We start from the raw sequence: 17721 nt of genomic DNA on the forward strand, positions 1-17721 counted from the left end.
TATTGATACCACAAATTTCTCTATAAATAATAAGACAAATTTTTCATCAAAACATCATATTCTACCTCTCACATAATTTTCTAAATTTTGTAATATCAATTTTAATTTAACTAAAATATTTTAATTTGTTCTTCTTTATGTGACTTTTGCAGGTTTTGAAATAAATAAATAGATTCAAAAATTTATAGCATATATGAAAAAGCTAGATTAAGAAGGTCTAAGACACATGATACATTCTCACTTTTAGAATGTCATCTACTAGAAGAAACTTTCTTAACTACGAAGTAACAAAGCTAATCCCTTTTCGTAAGAGGCGTGATGCAGGACGGCACCCAATGTGGGTTTGCTAGCCGTTATAGGATTAAACCAAATACACTTCAACATCCAATTATCATTCCCCACGTAGCCATTAACGCACAAAAATAGTAATCACCTTACACAAGTATGAGCTATTAGCTCAATATATTTGATTCCGTATATACAGAGACGGACATCGTTTTGACGACGTTTAAGTAAACATTTTCAATAGTGTAATAAACTAATAATGTTGAGAGATTTGTGAAAGTTAAAAAAACCAAAAAACATTTCAAAAACCCTTTTCTACATTACTACCAGTGGCCAAAGCCATATTGTGTTTTCCCTTTTTTTTTGGGTCTCAGTCAAGTCTTCTGAGCAAGTACTCAATTTGAACCTCTTTTGTCAAGGGCATGATCCAATCTCCATACAAGTCCCCGACCAAGATCGGACTGATTTTGTAAACGTGAGATTCATTACCCTCTTCTTCTTCTTCTTCTTTCTCCTCCATCCCCACTTTCACTTCTTGCCCGTATGTTCGTGTTTTCATCTCAACTCTCTTCTTTATCGAATCTTCCACAGTCGGGAATGTTAGCATATCCATCAGCGCATTCCTATCCTGCAATGTGTTGTTACTTCAAGTTAAGTAATGTACATAGAGACGACAACAACAAATTCATAAACTTCGGGTATGTCATATAGAGAAGTAGATAAATACTTGTGCTTTGATGGCGGATTCGTATGCCTCGGGTGAGGCTTGGAATTTGGCCTCTGCAACAAATTTACCGTAATGGATCCTCTTTGAGAGACACTGCAATGGACATCAAAAGCCACATAAATACTTTAAGAAGATCAAACCTCATTTCTGGTACCAATCGAAAGAAAAACACGAACCTGAAGGCAGATTGCATCACAGACAGCTGTTGATCCGTAATTACCATCATTGCCTTGCTTCACTAGTCTTGGAACAAGGTCTCTGAAGTACATGTTCCATATCTTCTGGTTTATGTTGATCGAATCAGCAGCAAAATGCAACACCTACTTGACATGGAAGAGAAACAAAGCCTTAGCACTACGTACCAAAGTTGAAAACACAGCTCAAACAAGATTTTATCCAGGTTAGGCATTGCTTTGCTAAACAAACATTAATAAACCCTACTAGTAAGATGCAAAAAAGACACAAAAGATATGTGATCCAAGTGAAACTTGAGAATTGAGAGTACCTTTGGGTACTGCAGAGGAGGCAACATAGGCTCTGGTAGATCATCAGGGAAGAAAGGATGTTCATCAGGACTCTTGAACCTACCAACCTAAATCAAGAATCAAAAACAAAATCAAGTTTCTTCAATATTGAGGGTATGTAAGAATCCATATATGAGGTTCCATAATGTGTTCTTCTTACCTTAGCATGAAGCTTTTCAGTGCCTTTGACCATGTACTCAACCAAAGAACCATCGAAACCATGCATGTCAAAGGCAGTAGGATCATAAGTATCTGCATTATAACAGTACTTGGCTCTTTCCAAAAGCCCAAATATAATGCTGTCCTCTTGACGGATCAAAGAGTTCCTAATACCTTCGAGAGTCAAACTCTCACTTTCATCCACCCGTTTCTTCCCTGTCAACGATCTATACCAACAACAAAAACCAAACTTTGCTTTAATTTCACACAAAAAGAACAAAAAGGTTTCTAATTTAAGCCACAAAAATCACAATGGTAATCTAAAAGTTGAGAATTTGAGAATTGAGAATATAACAAAAGGGTAACTAATTTAAGCGACAAAATCAAAAAAGGTAATCTCAATTTCTCAGTACGAAACTAAAAATTGAAACTTTTTTTGGTTTTGTATACATATACATACCCAGCAAGTGTCATAACGGCGTGAACAGAGCTTGTTCCAGAGCGAGGCTTTGATGGCTGGGGAAGAGAGCAACGAATAGAGAAGGAAGATTTGGATGATGGAAGAGGACGAAGAGTGGAAATGGGTGTTGAGGTTGATAATTCACGTCGATGGCCGAGGAACCCACCAATCGCAGAGGAGCAACAAGACGATCTCATCATCAACAATGACGCCTCCATTGATGTGAATTACAGAGTAGACGGAGAAAACAGAGAATTAGAGGAAGAGAGAGCGAGTCATTTGCAGAGAGAGAGAGAGCGATGGTTTAAGGCAGTGTTTGGGGGTAGGTGCAGTGGGTGAGGAGACAGAGTTGGTGAGAGAGAGATAGAAGAGGTAGGGTTGTGTCTGCGTGCACGTCTTTCGCCCACGAAAGTGTTCTGTTCTGTTTTACCTTTTTTCTTTTATGTGTTTCTCATTAATTTCTATCAATATTTGATGAAAAATACCTTAAAATAGCACAGTTATATTATTGTATAAAAGGTTATAATATTATTTTTTATTACTTGTCAACTCATTCAAAACATTATTCTATTTTAGTTCTTTTACAACATTTCAACTAGGTATTAGACTGTTGATGTGATGTTGTGGAGAAAATTATCATATATAAAATTTGTTATATAAATTTCTATTTGAGTAAATTATATATGATACTATGATCTGTTTTGTGTCAATTGCTTACTAATATATTATACATCAAAATATTTTTTAAAACATATAAACAAAAATTTACAATAAAAGTGACACAATAATGTTTGTTGTGACTTGTGATATAATTTAAAAGTATAGTAATATTATTAACTATGGATGAATGTCAAAAAAAAAACCAAACAAACTACCTAAGGATTGAAAATGGGGAAAATTCCCTAAAAAAATCAACTATTTTTTATTTGGATAAAAACTATGCGAACATTTAACATTTCTAACAAAATATAAGAATTAAATTTTCCATCTTTTATAATACACGAAGTATAAAGTATTCATAAGATCACAAATAAAAAAAATTATTTCTATTTTACACTTTAGAAAAAAATATTGGAGGTTATTGATTTGGGATTTGAATAGAGTTTTAAAGACTTTAAATGTAATGTAGAATCTGTTGTTATTTGATCAAAATTTCGTTGAACTTTGTTAAATTTTATTGTTATTAAATTGTGTCATTTGTAAAAAGTCATTTAAAATCCATTACAAATTTAGGATATTAGATTCGAATTATTATAAAGTTAATAAAAATTTCGTATTATTCAATTAAAATAAAAGAATCTAAGATTGTTAATGAATTCAATTATTATGTTATTTGTTCATGATTTGATGGAAGGGGGAAGATGTAGATGGATCTCATGATTGGATTGAGTAAGGAAAGTTGTTGTACATGATGAAAAATAAGGGATAACCTATGAGAATGCACATACTAATCTCACAAATGGTGAGAGAGAAGAAAGAGGAGAAATAGGCGTGCTCTTGGAATTGTCCGAAGAGGTCCTAAACAAGTTTTTTTTAGTGTAAAAGAAAACACTGATTCACTGTGATTAAATTTTACGGAAAATATAGATTGAACAATAGATTTCTAGTTAAGAGATTAAAATTTTTGATATATTTTACTTAATTTGTAATTAAAAAATATAATAAAAAACAAAAACAAAAAATATGATTAAAAAACAATTTATAAAAAGAGCAAATGAGAATAGAATACAACAATTTGATCTTGAAAATCACTACAAATCAATTTCGAACATGACAATTTGAATGATGTTTTGCTTTGTCCCTAAACGAGTGTTAAGTGTTTAGCCTGATGGAAAGATAAAACATCACATAGATAAGATGCTTTCAAACTATTGTGTAATTTCGAGGATCATCATAATTCATACACCAAACCTAGTGTTATATTATATGCATTGCAGCCCATTCCCATATACCAAAATGTCTCTATTCTTATTATGTGTAATTCGTTAGAACGTATGTATATATGCCGCGGATAATAATATCCAGAAGCTACTTATCAGTTTTATCACACTTTTTTTTTTTTTTAAGTTTCTCAAACTCTCTCTGTTTCTTCTTCTTCATAATGCGAACCCTAATCCCCATCTTCAAAGCTTATTAATCCACACCATCTCCACTGGATCCGACATTAATGATGACGTCATCGCTACCTGTCAGAGCTCCGTCATGGGTTTCATCCCGGAGAATCTTCGAAGAGAGACTCCACGATCTTCCCAAGTGCGCTAACTTAAGCCAAGTGAAGCAGCTTCACGCCCAGATCATTCGACGGAACCTTCACCAAGATCTTCACATAGCACCGAAGCTAATCTCTGCTCTTTCTCTCTGCCGTCAAACCGGTTTAGCTCTTAGAGTTTTCAATCAGGTTTCAGAACCGAACGTTCATCTTTGCAATTCTCTGATTAGAGCTCACGCGTTGAACTCGCAGCCGTATCAAGCTTTCTTCGTTTTCTCTGAGATGCAAAGATTTGGTCTTTTCGCTGATAATTTCACTTACCCGTTTCTTCTCAAAGCTTGTTCGGGTCAATCATGGTTACCTGTGGTGAAGATGATGCATAGTCATATCGAAAAATTGGGGCTTTCGTCTGATATCTATGTTCCCAATGCTCTCATTGATTGTTATTCTAGATGTGGTGGTTTGGGTGTTAGAGAGGCTATGAAGCTGTTTGAGAAGATGGGTGAGAGAGATACTGTGTCTTGGAACTCGATGCTTGGTGGGTTAGTGAAAGCAGGGGAACTGAGAGATGCTCGCCAGTTGTTCGATGAAATGCCTCAAAGGGATTTGATTAGTTGGAATACTATGTTGGATGGGTATGCTAGATGTAGAGAGATGAGTCAAGCCTTTGAATTGTTTGAGAAGATGCCTGAGAGGAATACTGTGTCTTGGTCTACAATGGTTATGGGTTATAGTAAAGCTGGAGATATGGAAATGGCTAAAATTATGTTTGATAAGATGCCATTGCCGGCTAAAAATGTGGTCACTTGGACGATCATTATTGCTGGATATGCGGAGAAGGGGCTTGTGAAGGAGGCTGATAAATTAGTCGACCAAATGGTGGCTTCAGGATTGAGATTTGATGCCGCAGCTGCTATTAGTATCTTAGCTGCTTGTGCTGAGTCTGGTTTGCTCAGTTTAGGAATGAGGGTTCATTCCATAATTAAAAGGTCTAACCTCAATTCAAATGCTTCTGTGTTAAATGCACTACTTGATATGTATGCAAAATGTGGTAGCCTAGAAAAAGCGTTTGATGTGTTTAACAACATGCCCAATAAGGACCTCGTCTCTTGGAACACTATGCTTCATGGTCTTGGTGTTCATGGTCACGGTAAGGAAGCAATTGAGCTTTTTTCGAGAATGAGAAGGGAAGGGATTCGGCCTGATAAAGTCACATTTATTGCTGTTTTGTGTTCCTGCAATCACGCTGGTTTCGTTGATGAAGGCGTAGATTACTTCTACTCGATGGAGAAAGTGTATGATCTTGTTCCACAAGTTGAACACTACGGTTGTCTTGTTGACCTATTAGGTCGAGGGGGACGGTTAAAGGAAGCGGTTAAAGTTGTACAAACAATGCCTATGCAACCCAATGTTGTTATTTGGGGTGCTCTTCTTGGAGCGTGCAGGATGCATAACAATGTGGATCTTGCTAAGGAAATCCTGGATCCGCTGGTTAAGTTAGACTCTTCTGATCCGGGAAACTATACGCTGCTGTCAAATATTTATGCAGCAGCAGAGGATTGGGCAGGGGTTGCTGACATAAGGTCAAAGATGAAGAGTATGGGAGTAGAGAAACCATCTGGAGCTAGTTCGGTTGAATTGGAGGATGGGATACACGAATTTACAGTGTTTGACAAGTCACACCCAAAATCTGATCAAATATATCAGATGCTTGGTAGTCTAAATGAACCTCCAGATACCGCTGAGCTGGTTGCTGTCGGATAAATTGCTTAGTTTATTATGTTCACAATACAAGGATTTCGTCAATGCCACATTGTCAAGATCTTTAGGTAATATATCTATATAGGCTGTGTACACCAGCATTCAACAGTGTGGCCTAGGCCATAAATTTGTAGTTCATTTTCCGTAGGTACACAGACGGTTTTATCCTTGTAATTCACAAAATTGGACGAGTTCGGGTTTTGTATATACAACATAATTTAATCATCTTGTTTGCAATACTAACTTCAGAGATGGAGTTTCTGGATCTTAGTTCCACAGCAGGTTCTTTTATCAACCTTGTAGACGACAAGTAACAAGAGAAGATCATGCAGGAAAAAAAGACATTCAAACTCCAACGTAACCTCACTGTGAGTAATATTATGACTTTGTGGAAAAGATTAAACAAAACATGGTTAGGTGATCCCTAGAAGTTGAATTGTAAAAGACTAAAACAATTTCACTGATGATATATTGTTGGTGATGTATTACCATTGGACGTCAGTATGATGACGTATTGTTTGGTGATGTTACCTTTGTACTAACCAACTAGTTGTTAGAAATGATATTTAAGTCAAATTAGAACACAAAGTCGTGGAGTTTATTTTATTACAAAATCAATGTGTTAATGATTTTGAGTTGATCTTAAATTTCCTTTTTGAAGTGATTTCTATTGAAATGGTAATACAATAATGGGGAAAAGAGGACCACCGATAGTGCCTCCTTTGATTTGTTCCATCCGCAATAGATGACTTTGATCATACCCAAAATAAAAGTCTACGAACTCATTGGATTATTGTAATTCACTTCTATTTAAGACCCTTTGATGAGTGATTCAAATTTTACTGATTCAAAGAGATAGAGGGTGAGAGATTGTGGGGAGGGAGTTTATCTGGTTGGTGGATATAGTAATTGCATGTTTTTTTTTTCCACAGGAGTGGGTAAGTAACTGCAGAGGCAAACCTTGAGTGGCCACTAGGCATACACATCACCAGAAAAAGGTGATAAAAGATTTGTCTCTTATCCAAAATCCAAAGGCATATTGAAATGTCTATCTTTAAATTACATCAACACCTTATAGGGTTAAGGTATATCCATTGCCCATTCCTCTGACTAGGACCCTTAGAACTTTAACACATTCAGTCTGTGGTTCACAATTTTCTACTCTCTTATATTTAGATGTTACTTTTGTGTTCTTCTCTTCACAGGGACTAATGAATTGAATCAGAGAAAAAGAGAAAGATATAGGGGAGAGAGAGAGAGATAGAATAACATGGAGGCTTGTTTTCTTACCTCAAGATCACTCTCTGGTAACAAAGAGCTTATCCCGTTCATCAAATCCAGAATCTTTTCTTGCCCCAAGAAAAATTCCAGCCAGTTTCTCACCAGGAAGGTTGCTTCCCCAATCTCTGTAAATTGTAAGTAAGATCTCTTTCATGATCATTGTGATCTATGAGAATGGCCTGAGTAGCAAAATTACATGTCTTTGTTTGAGAATTTGCCAGTCTGAGCAGCTGATGAGAGCATTTTGGTTGAGTAGGTTCCCTCTCGGATTCATGGAAGCCACTGGACGACGATGCTGATCTTTTCAGGGATTGTGTCAATAACTCTACAGCAGATGCTGATTGGAGAGAATTCAGGGCAAGGCTTGTTGCTGGGGAAGAAGCTGCAACATCCGAGATGGATCCTTCCTCGTGGTCTAACCCGGACATGGTGGTGGACTATCCGTCATCATCGTCTTCACAGATCACAATAGGAACCAAATGGGCACACAAGATCCATGAGCCAGAGACAGGCTGCCTTCTAATCGCCACAGAGAAGCTAGACGGTGTCCACATCTTCGAAAAGACTGTGATCCTCCTCCTCTCTGTTGGACCCTCAGGTCCTATAGGAGTCATCCTCAACCGTCCATCGCTGATGTCGATTAAGGAGACGAAGTCAACGGTTCTAGACATGGCAGGAACGTTTTCAGACAAAAGACTCTTCTTTGGTGGACCTTTGGAAGAAGGGTTGTTCTTGGTGAGTCCGAGGAGTGGTGGAGACAACGAAGTTGGTAAGAGCGGAGTGTTCAGACAAGTGATGAAAGGATTGTACTACGGGACAAGAGAGAGTGTAGGATTGGCTGCAGAAATGGTGAAGAGAAATTTAGTTGGAAGAAGTGAGCTTAGATTCTTTGATGGGTACTGTGGTTGGGAGAAAGAGCAGTTGAAAGCAGAGATCTTGGGAGGGTACTGGACAGTTGCTGCTTGTAGCTCTAGTGTTGTTGAGCTTGGTTCAGCTGTCAAAAGTCATAGTCTTTGGGATGAGGTTCTTGGACTTATTGGGCCTCAAACAGGCTCTGTTATCTAAACATTGTTTTTTTTTGTAATGCTTTTCACTAATGTAATATGGTATGACTTTTGTGTGTTTATCAATGTGTCTATTAAAAAAATCCATCACTAATTTAAATATGTTTGTTTATTTCTTGTTTAATGCTATAGGCCCTATACAACACATACTATTTGGATAAATTTATTTTGTATACTATTATTCATAAACCATAATTTCTAAAAACAAAAGAAAACCTGAAATTATATTATCTTGTTTAAAATGCTTAAATAATAATTATTCTTGCTTATGTCTCATATACAAACACCAAAAAAATATTGAGATACTAACTAGTAAACTTTTCATCATAATAAATGCCAACCCCTATATTCGTTTTAGTAACCATAATGTGAAAAAGAAAGGAACATTGCAGCAATACATAAAACTAATTTACATTGCCATTGATTTGGCAAAAAAGAAACCCAATTTATCATTTTTCAACGAAGTACATGCAACTTCAATATCACTCTCCACTTATCAACTTTGGAAGATGTGAGGTGTTGGTTTTTGAAAAGATCCCAAGAAGTCAAAATTCAACATACATGTTAACGAAGATCGTGTTTTATAATCAGCTGAGCAAGGTTGGACGGTTGTGTATGCAACTTTAGTTGGACTTCTTAATTAACTAAAAGATCGAAGTTAATACAGATTGGTGAAAATTAGTCTTACAAACATCTTTTATTTTTGTCAATTGAAGTTTGAAACACTTTTTTGTTTTGTTTTGTATGTGCTCCAAATACTTTATTCCATGTCGGACTCGGACAAAATCTTAGGTGAACACCTATCCGCTATATCATTAGAGATAAAAAGTGATATTTGCAGAATATATCTAACTCAATGTAAAAAAAGGCACAAGAATGAGACCATACATATATAAATTCAAGAGCGTAACAAGCAACCATACAATGATCGAAATCACTTATTCATAAGTAGATTGTATTCAATAATTAAAATGAAAGAGAGCCTACATGGTGAGCTTAACGACGCTAAAACCGCCATCGACCGCCAAATTCTGACCGCTGATATAAACAGATTCATCAGAAGCCAGAAACAGAGCAGCTTCAGCCACATGACGAGCTTTAAGCGCCACACCTTTGAGATTCCCAGTAGCTTCACAATATCCTTCAACCATCTTCGCTGTTTCCTCATTGATGCTAGTCAAACCCGTCGCAACCGCGTACGGTGCAACCCCGTTGACTCTAATACCATACTGCCCCAACCCACCACACGCTGACCTAATAAGCCCGAGAAGTGCGTGCTTAGACGCCGTGTAACTATGAGGTCCCGGACCACCGATCTCGGCTGCAACACTCGTCGTACACACAATGGAACCACGAATACCACTAGCCACCATGGAACGAGCCGCGTGTTTGATAAAAGCAGCGGCACCGCGAACGTTGACCGCGATCGTCTGATCAAACCGCTCAAGATCCAAATCAAGAAAGCTTCCGGCCTGTTCCAAGATACCGGCGTTGTTATACAGAACGTCAAGCTTTCCGTGTTTTTCAACGGTGAACTTAACGGCGTTCTCGACTTCTGTCTCGTTCGTTACATCGCAACGGTAAAAACTTGCTTTGTCTAGCCCTATGGAAACGGCAACGTTTTGGCCAAGCTCTTCTTGTAAGTCAACGATGACCACTTTAGCTCCATGGTCCGTGAACAACCTAGCCGCCTCAGCTCCAATCCCGCTAGCTCCGCCTGTTATAATTACGATCTTGCCATCCAATCTTCTGTAAACAAAATATAATAGACCAAGTAAATTAATTAATCAACGTATGTATGCATAATGAAGTTTGAGAGATGAAAACACTACTTGCCTTAGTCCCGACATTGTTTTCTTGTATTTTTTCACTTTTAAATATCACCACTAAAAATTCTGAACGTATCTTTGAATTGAGAGATTTCGAAGGATATATAATGTCGATGATAACCAATAATTGCGCATTTATAATTTTAATTTACTTCAAACGTTTCTCACGCTCTTAACAATTAAAAACTACCTTATTACTACTTCCTCCGTTTCAAAATATAAGATGTTTTGAGTAAAATACGCAGATTAAGAAATGACCACTTTAAAAAAATTTAACCAATCACAAACAAGACGGCATAATATAAAGTATTAAACTAATCTAAAAGTTACATAGAAATTTGAAAACATACTATATTATGAACCAAAAAAACTTCTCTATGACCATCTCCAATGTATATCTCTATTTTTTTCTTTAAAATGGAGTAACTCTAAAATAGAGCATTGTTTTCCTCCAATGTATTACTCTATTTTAGAGTTAAAAATAGAGTTAGTGTAAAAAAATAGAGGTGAAAATAGAGTTACTCTATATATAGAGCAATCCTATCATTTTCTCTATTTTAGAAGAAAATATAGAGTAGGGTTGGAGCAAATATTGCTCTATAATAGAGTTTTGACTCTAAAATAGAGTGAGGTTGGAGATGCCCTAAACATCCTATATTATAAAACGGAGGGAGTATTATTTCTCTTTGTTTTATATATTATTTGGTGTTAACAAACTACATTATTGTCGCTTATTTAATTCTCCAGCGTTGTCAGCTTATACAAAAAAATTAATATTGATTGTTCATCACCTTACATAACTCGACACTCGAAGTTTTATAAAGAGCCAAAAAGAAAAGAAAAATAATAATATTATCGACGGTCTTGATAAGATTAAAGTATGTGTTTCAGATGGACTTAACGATGCTATAGAGTCAATAAGCCAGATTCTGTCCACTAATGACGGGATATACGAGTCACGGAGTCAGTGGCCATGTTCTGCTTCTTCCTTGGCGTCTTTTTCTTTCCTATTTGTTCATCGGGAAGATCACATGCCGAAGGTTAAAACTCATTTAAATCGGGTTTTTTTTTTTTTTTTTTTTTTTGTCACTAAAAGACGCTTACGGATTTCCATCAATATTTGGTGGTATTAACGTTTTAGTCCATTTTGTTAAGAGAGTGATATTAACGTTTTCGTCATAAATCTATTTCTGTCTTGCAAAACAGTATTTCTCACCAACTGGTAGTGGTGGTTTTTTAGTGGTTTCTATTTGAATATGAATTGTTCGATTAACGCGAGATTTACTAAATCATCTTATTTAGTCAATCGAAATAATGTCATGCTTTAAATCCACTACAAAATTTGTTATATGATGGCTACACTCACCTCTAAAAATCTATATATATATATTTCTTGATAATATGTGGAGTGTGGACTTCTCCCACCTTTTTATAATTGGTTATAAAAATGTCACACTATTTTTGTTGATCATTTTACTTGCCAATTATAATTGCTATGATTGAGTAGTAGTATGGTTACTCTCTTAAAAGAAGAAATCACAAGATATATACAAGCTTTTAAAATTTGTTAGGACACATCCTCGTGCCGAAATCATATTATGATCTTGCCCATCCAATCAAGTAGCTAAATTAATCTTATGAGATAGAGCACTTGACATTGTTTTGTTTGTCACCGACATATCCTTTTTGTAGTTTGTGTAAAGACGTGAGAGATGGAACCACTTGCCTGAGTCTTGACTCTTCACATTGTTTTGTGTTTTTTTTTTCAAAGATTTTGTTTGATTTGCTTTGTTACATTGTTTTTCTTTTTTTTTTTACTCTTTCAATATATTCGCCAATATACATTTTCTTGTGAGATTTCAAAGTATATAACCAAGAGTTGCGCATTTCACAAATAAAATACGTAACGTTCCTCATGTTCTTTACTATAATCTTTACCAAACAACATTATTGTCATTTGTCAGTAGTAGATCTACAGTATTTGTTGGGCAAGCCTTCCACGGTTCCAAGCTAAGCTTACCTATCTAGTAATGTTAATACAATGTAGTTTTCACAAAAGATTAAATATTAGAATATCTACCTTATTTTGTTATACAAAGATACTGGTGTATAAACTATAAGAATTACGTAATTGTTACGTCTAAGCGATCATATACTGGTTTTCTTTTCTTTTATTTTTGTTCTTTTTATTATTTTAAATATCATATTTTGATAATTTGATCATTGTAATTTACAGTTTTCTTATTATTCACTAATACAATTAAAATTAATGTATGAACAACTACTCTTTATATTGAAATCTTTTTCTAGCTAGCAACCTTTTCAAAAATATCACTCACACAAAAGACATATTATAAGATTTGTTTATAATCTTGTTTCGCTAGAAAAGAGAGAAGATCTATTAGATCTTATAGAGATAGACACTTTTAATAAAACAAAAATCATAAACAAAGCAATTTGCCACACAATTAGCTTACTGAGCAATATTGATTTTATTTCAAATTTTTTTTAATCTCTGCATCAATCTTGCGTGATCTTTTTTTTTTAGAGCCCAACCCTTCCCCTTCATCTCAACATCTCTATATAAGATGAAAAAGTTCAACTTTAGTTAATAATGATTTTTACAATTAAATGTGGACAATGATGAATGAATCATTAACCTTTGGAATGGAAGAAGAAATGAGGCTATATGTTTCAAATTTAACATTAATTTTGGACATATGGCCGATGCTTGAATGATGATGTGGGACTCATAAGGAGAGATTTAGCCAATTTTCATATATATGATCGATCAAAGTGTTTTTGCGGAAAAAAACAAAAAAAAAGGAAAAATGATTTGGTTGTATATGGTAGGGTTTTAATTATTTAACTAGGTTTTGAACTCAAGCTACGCGTGGGTTTATTTGATATATTTTGGTAAAAATTATATATGATTGATGACAATTATGAAATATTAACTTATAAAAAACTTTAAATTAGATACACAATTTTTTTAAAATATAAAATTTAGTTGTGTTAAAATCAAATATGATCAAAAGAATCATGAATTTAACTGAACGTTTAGGTGAAGTGGATCAGACATTCAAACGGGTGATCTTGCATATACTAAACCATTTCTTTAACCACCAGACAAATGAAACATTTTTAGAATAATAAATTAATCTCGTTTTCTCATATTTAATTGACAGCCACCATCTATGCCTTCGTGTTTTTTTTTTCCACTGTTTTCTTACTCTTCATATTCTTACTCTTTATTTTTTACCGTCCGGTTATTCGTTATACTCTTATTCTTCATTTTTTTCGTCAGCTTCCTCACATTCTTCTACTGAATAATCATTTACTTGTTAACCCATCAAACTCCAAGACCAAAATCATTACCTCTATACTCGTAAAATTTCATAGATCAGCATAGTCACCACATGCACTCAATTATTGATACTTTCACCTGTATACTTACCCGGTTTTAGATCCACATGTATTGAAACTTCTCGAACCAAAATCTTTAATACTACAAAATTCCAAATTACTTGCAGAGAAAGTAATATGAACACATGTATAGCTAACAAAAATGTGTTTGTCGTCTATCTTTTTTCTTTAAACCTCAAAAATTAACTCAAACAACATCAAATCAAGGTTTTACGACATTAATCATTTTTTCTTAGACTCAAAAATAAAAAATTTACTGAAACAATATCAAATCACCTATAAAGTCATACACAAAAATATGTTTTACAACAGAAAAGATGTAAAACACAAAGAGAGATAAATAAGATATTTTCAAGATATTAAAAAATCAAATAATACTTAAATTTTAAAATTTCAGTTTTTAATAAAGTTTAAATAGTTATAATATTTTAAAATTTAAATGTAGTTTAAATATTTATATCATTTAAAAAGATTTTTAGAGTTAAATATTAATGATACTTAAACTTTTGATAGAGTTAAATAATTTATAATATTTTAAACTTTCTATGGGGATATTTATAATATTTTAAACATTTTATAAAGTTTAAATATTATAATATTTGAACCTTTTAAAACATTCAATAATTATAACATTTTAAACATTTAATTTTTAAGTTTAGATACATGATAAATCAAGCTTCCTGCTCATTCGTAGTTGGATGCATATTAGTCTTATTTATAATGGTTCTCAGCTATTGTCTAAAATTTTCTAGCCGATGTGGAACATTGTACATAGATTTATTTATATTTAAATGTAGTTTAAATATTTTTTTTGAAGCCATGCCATACAAATTTAAACAGCAAATAATTTTCTCACATTCTTCATTTGATGCTCGAATAATAACTTACATAAATTATGCAATTTGTTTTTACAAAAGATATAATTGCAAAAAACTGACCTTTTTACATATTTCTTTTCCAGAAAATATATATTAAATAATATTTGTGTGTTTGCTGCGGACTGCGGTTGTTTAATGTTTATAATCTTTTTCAATCAAATACTGTATCAAATGAAGTAAAAAAAAAAAAATTAAAAGTTTAAAACAATTTAAGTGGACGAAACAACAACGGCGTCGTTTGGGCAAGCAACCCAAACAAAAATATATGATACAATGCCGCGGAGGACACATGTAAAGTCTCCGGATAATTTAGCCAAAAGACGACACACTGGCGAATCAAGAGCATCTTCTTCTTCTTCTTCTTCTTCTTCTTCTTTCACGTACGAAACAAAAAACGCACCGGCGAATCCTCTTGGCTGGCTCTTGAGAACGATAAAAAAGCTCACCGCGGAATCGAATCGGTACGATCTCTTATCCGAATCATTCTCATTTTGGGTTCGGTTATTTCTAAACCATTGATTGCTATCTCCTTTCAGTTATATATATACATATATCTTAAGCTTTCATTATCTTCTGACCTAGGTCTTAATCTGGGTTCGATTTCTTCATTAAGCTGCTTAATGCTGTGATCGATCATCTCATTTTAGTGATTTTGAATTTTGGTTTTTCTCTTCCCTCGTTTAATCTTATATTGGATAAAGTCATAACCTTTAAGTAGAGATTTTAGCTCAATGATCTAAAGCTTTGAGGTCTAAGACATGTCAAAGTGTTTAAAATCCTTTAATTGATATTGGATTTGGGCATAAAAATCGACACTTTTAGCTCTACAGGGTGTTGCTTAATCATTTGTGTTGCCATGGTTTGCTCAATGTAGCATTAAAATCTGAGTCTTATTAGTTGATAGTACTGAGTTAGAATTGAAATCCGTGTTTTATTGCGGTCTTCATTTGAAGGATTGACGTATGTTTTATGCCCAGAACCTTTGAGTAGATTTAGCTCAAAGATAAAAGAGTCGTCTTTACTGCTGGAATGATCGAGCTTTGAGGTCTAATACTAGTCAAAGCGTTTGAATTCTTCAACTGATAGTGATTCTGAGCATAAAAATTGAAACTTTGCTTTATATGGTGTTGCTTAATCATTTGTGTTGCTCAATGTATCACTTAGTCTTATTAGTTGATTCTGAATTTAGAATCGCATCCTTGTTTCATTGGGATCTTTATTCTAGGATTAATATATGTCTTCTCTTTGCTTGTTCTAGTATGGATTTTGGGATCAAGCGATGACGCATTGAGTTATGTATTCATGAAGGTCAGAGTTAGGTATTAGCAGAATTGGTTTTGGCGTTAAGAAAGGCATCCATGTTATCCATCCCTGATACCAGAATGTGGAATCTAGCATCGAGTTATCTTACCGGAAACGTAGGACCGAAACACGAAATAAGAAGACCAGTCCACCCTCATGCGGAATGTTCAGATGACGATGCATCTTCTGTAGGCAGTAAAAACGAAGGTCTCGAGTGTCCTATCTGCTGGGAATCATTTAACATTGTTGAAAACGTTCCTTACGTGCTATGGTGTGGACACACAATGTGCAAAAACTGCATCTTGGGACTTCAGTGGGCTATTGTGAAATTGCCTACTCACCCGGTTCAGCTTCCTCTATTCATATCATGCCCGTGGTGCAATCTATTGTCCTTCCGTCTTGTCTTTAGAGGAACCCTCAGGTTCCCTCATAAGAACTACTTTGTGCTTTGGATGGTCGAGAGAATGAATGGAGAGAGACGCAACTCACCCGGTAGAGCTCAAACAGATGGAAACAATGACCATACAAGGGAAACTCCATCTCCATGTCTCCACAATCGCCATCATCGCAGTCAACCTGAACCACCAGGCTCTGTTAATGATCATCGCATCCCCAGGGACAACATACAAACTTCATTGAGGAAGTCTCTGGTTTTCTTTGTCCAGTTGACAGCAAAGTTCCCATTGGTTGTTATATTTCTGCTGATAATACTTTATGCAATACCGACCAGTGCAGCCATACTGGCGATGTACATTCTAGTCACTATCTTGCTGGCTCTACCGTCGTTTCTCATCCTCTACTTCGCGTATCCTTGTCTCGACTGGCTTGTCCGAGAGATTGTCACATGAACTTTCTACGAATGCTTTCAGAAGCTTCCCACTCCTAATTTGACGACTTTTCTTCATTAACTGAGACACAAGATCGCTCTGGTCCCTCCTTCATGTAAGTATAACAATTTCGTAATTTCTTATCTATATATATGGATGTAGTTTTGGATGCGTTGTTGCTCTATGGAACCTGAACAATTGACATGTGAATATGTGTTGTAAGGGCACTTGCAAGAAACTTATTAGTATTGTACTACTATTTGAGGATTTGTCTGTGATCGTTTCTGGTCGTCACAATAAGATTTGTGTATAAATTTTATGCAATGTTATCAGGAATTGTGTTTGTGTATATATATGTAACTAAATAAATACATTGTTTCTTTCTTATATATAGAGAGATTGAAATGGTGTGGTTTTAGGTTTTTTTGTTTGTTTTGGTCCCATTCCCATAGAACAAAGCCAGAAGAGTAGCCTTCTCTTTATTTCGATAATGAAGTTGTGATTAACAATAACAATACCACATCATTACCCAACCAAATTTATTCTTGTTCACTCATCTTTCTTCATATCCATATGTGTTCGCTTTTAAAAGATGTGTCTGACATATTTTAACAAAGACAACCTTATTCCCATATGTGTTTGCTTTATGGGCGGGCTCATTACGTGTTCGACCGCCCATAAAGCAAGACCAAACCCATCCCACGAGACAGGCGACAGCTATGAAGATAAGTAAGCTATTGCGATAAGTTGCTTTAGATCCATATTGTTTCTTCGCCACACCAAAACGTGTGACTTCTTAAAATGGTTCTTAGAAATGAAACTACTCTTTTGTAAGTATTGGTCTCACGAGAGGAATACATATACACGTCTTAAGTTGTGAAACTACTCTTTATTTGAATTTATATTTAAATTATTTTGAATTATTCTATAATACATTTAGTTAATAAAAATTGTGATTTTTTCCTGCATACGATGTAATACAAAATTTT

The 17721-nt window shown here is 34.8% G+C and overlaps 4 protein-coding genes and 1 pseudogene across 8 annotated transcripts; 3 read left to right on the forward strand and 2 right to left on the reverse strand.

Moving 5' to 3' along the window:
• Positions 1-434: 434 nt before the first annotated feature.
• LOC104710769 (chorismate mutase 1, chloroplastic) lies at positions 435-2679 on the reverse strand. The gene is made up of 6 exons (XM_010427420.2): positions 2156-2679; positions 1697-1922; positions 1518-1604; positions 1189-1332; positions 1013-1105; positions 435-913 (listed from the first exon to the last, which is right to left on the reverse strand). Exons 1-6 carry the CDS (start codon positions 2371-2373, stop codon positions 656-658), a joined length of 1026 nt encoding a protein of 341 aa, XP_010425722.1. The 5' UTR covers positions 2374-2679; the 3' UTR covers positions 435-655.
• Positions 2680-3979: 1300 nt separating this feature from the next.
• LOC147937941 (pentatricopeptide repeat-containing protein At3g29230 pseudogene) lies at positions 3980-6350 on the forward strand (annotated as a pseudogene). Its single transcript, XR_015566517.1, has one exon. The product of XR_015566517.1 is annotated as a pentatricopeptide repeat-containing protein At3g29230 pseudogene (transcript).
• Positions 6351-6475: 125 nt separating this feature from the next.
• On the forward strand, positions 6476-8570 carry LOC104710770 (uncharacterized). 3 transcript variants are annotated; one of them, XM_087466461.1, is made up of 4 exons: positions 6476-6493; positions 7058-7123; positions 7331-7540; positions 7663-8570. In XM_087466461.1, exons 3-4 carry the CDS (start codon positions 7396-7398, stop codon positions 8469-8471), a joined length of 954 nt encoding a protein of 317 aa, XP_087322587.1. In that variant the 5' UTR covers positions 6476-6493; positions 7058-7123; positions 7331-7395; the 3' UTR covers positions 8472-8570. The 3 variants fall into 3 exon arrangements, with proteins under 3 accessions (XP_087322587.1, XP_087322588.1, XP_087322586.1); XM_087466462.1 differs by lacking the exon at positions 6476-6493 and having other exon boundaries at positions 6923-7123; XM_087466460.1 differs by lacking the exon at positions 6476-6493 and having other exon boundaries at positions 6967-7210.
• Positions 8571-9335: 765 nt separating this feature from the next.
• LOC104710771 (short-chain dehydrogenase reductase 5) lies at positions 9336-10446 on the reverse strand. 2 transcript variants are annotated; one of them, XM_010427424.3, is made up of 2 exons: positions 10307-10446; positions 9336-10219 (listed from the first exon to the last, which is right to left on the reverse strand). In XM_010427424.3, the coding sequence occupies exons 1-2, from the start codon at positions 10318-10320 to the stop codon at positions 9454-9456; spliced, it is 780 nt and encodes a 259-aa protein (XP_010425726.1). In that variant the 5' UTR covers positions 10321-10446; the 3' UTR covers positions 9336-9453. The 2 variants fall into 2 exon arrangements, with proteins under 2 accessions (XP_010425726.1, XP_087322589.1); XM_087466463.1 differs by having other exon boundaries at positions 9336-10221; positions 10312-10431.
• A 4472-nt stretch (positions 10447-14918) lies between these two features.
• On the forward strand, positions 14919-17119 carry LOC104710772 (uncharacterized). The gene is made up of 2 exons (XM_010427426.3): positions 14919-15064; positions 15862-17119. Exon 2 carries the CDS (start codon positions 15962-15964, stop codon positions 16751-16753), a length of 792 nt encoding a protein of 263 aa, XP_010425728.1. The 5' UTR covers positions 14919-15064; positions 15862-15961; the 3' UTR covers positions 16754-17119.
• The last annotated feature ends 602 nt before the right edge of the window (positions 17120-17721 follow it).

This window comes from Camelina sativa, chromosome 9, assembly GCF_030686135.1.
Source record: "Camelina sativa cultivar CO46 ecotype springtype chromosome 9, ASM3068613v1".
Classification (NCBI taxonomy): domain Eukaryota; kingdom Viridiplantae; phylum Streptophyta; class Magnoliopsida; order Brassicales; family Brassicaceae; genus Camelina; species Camelina sativa.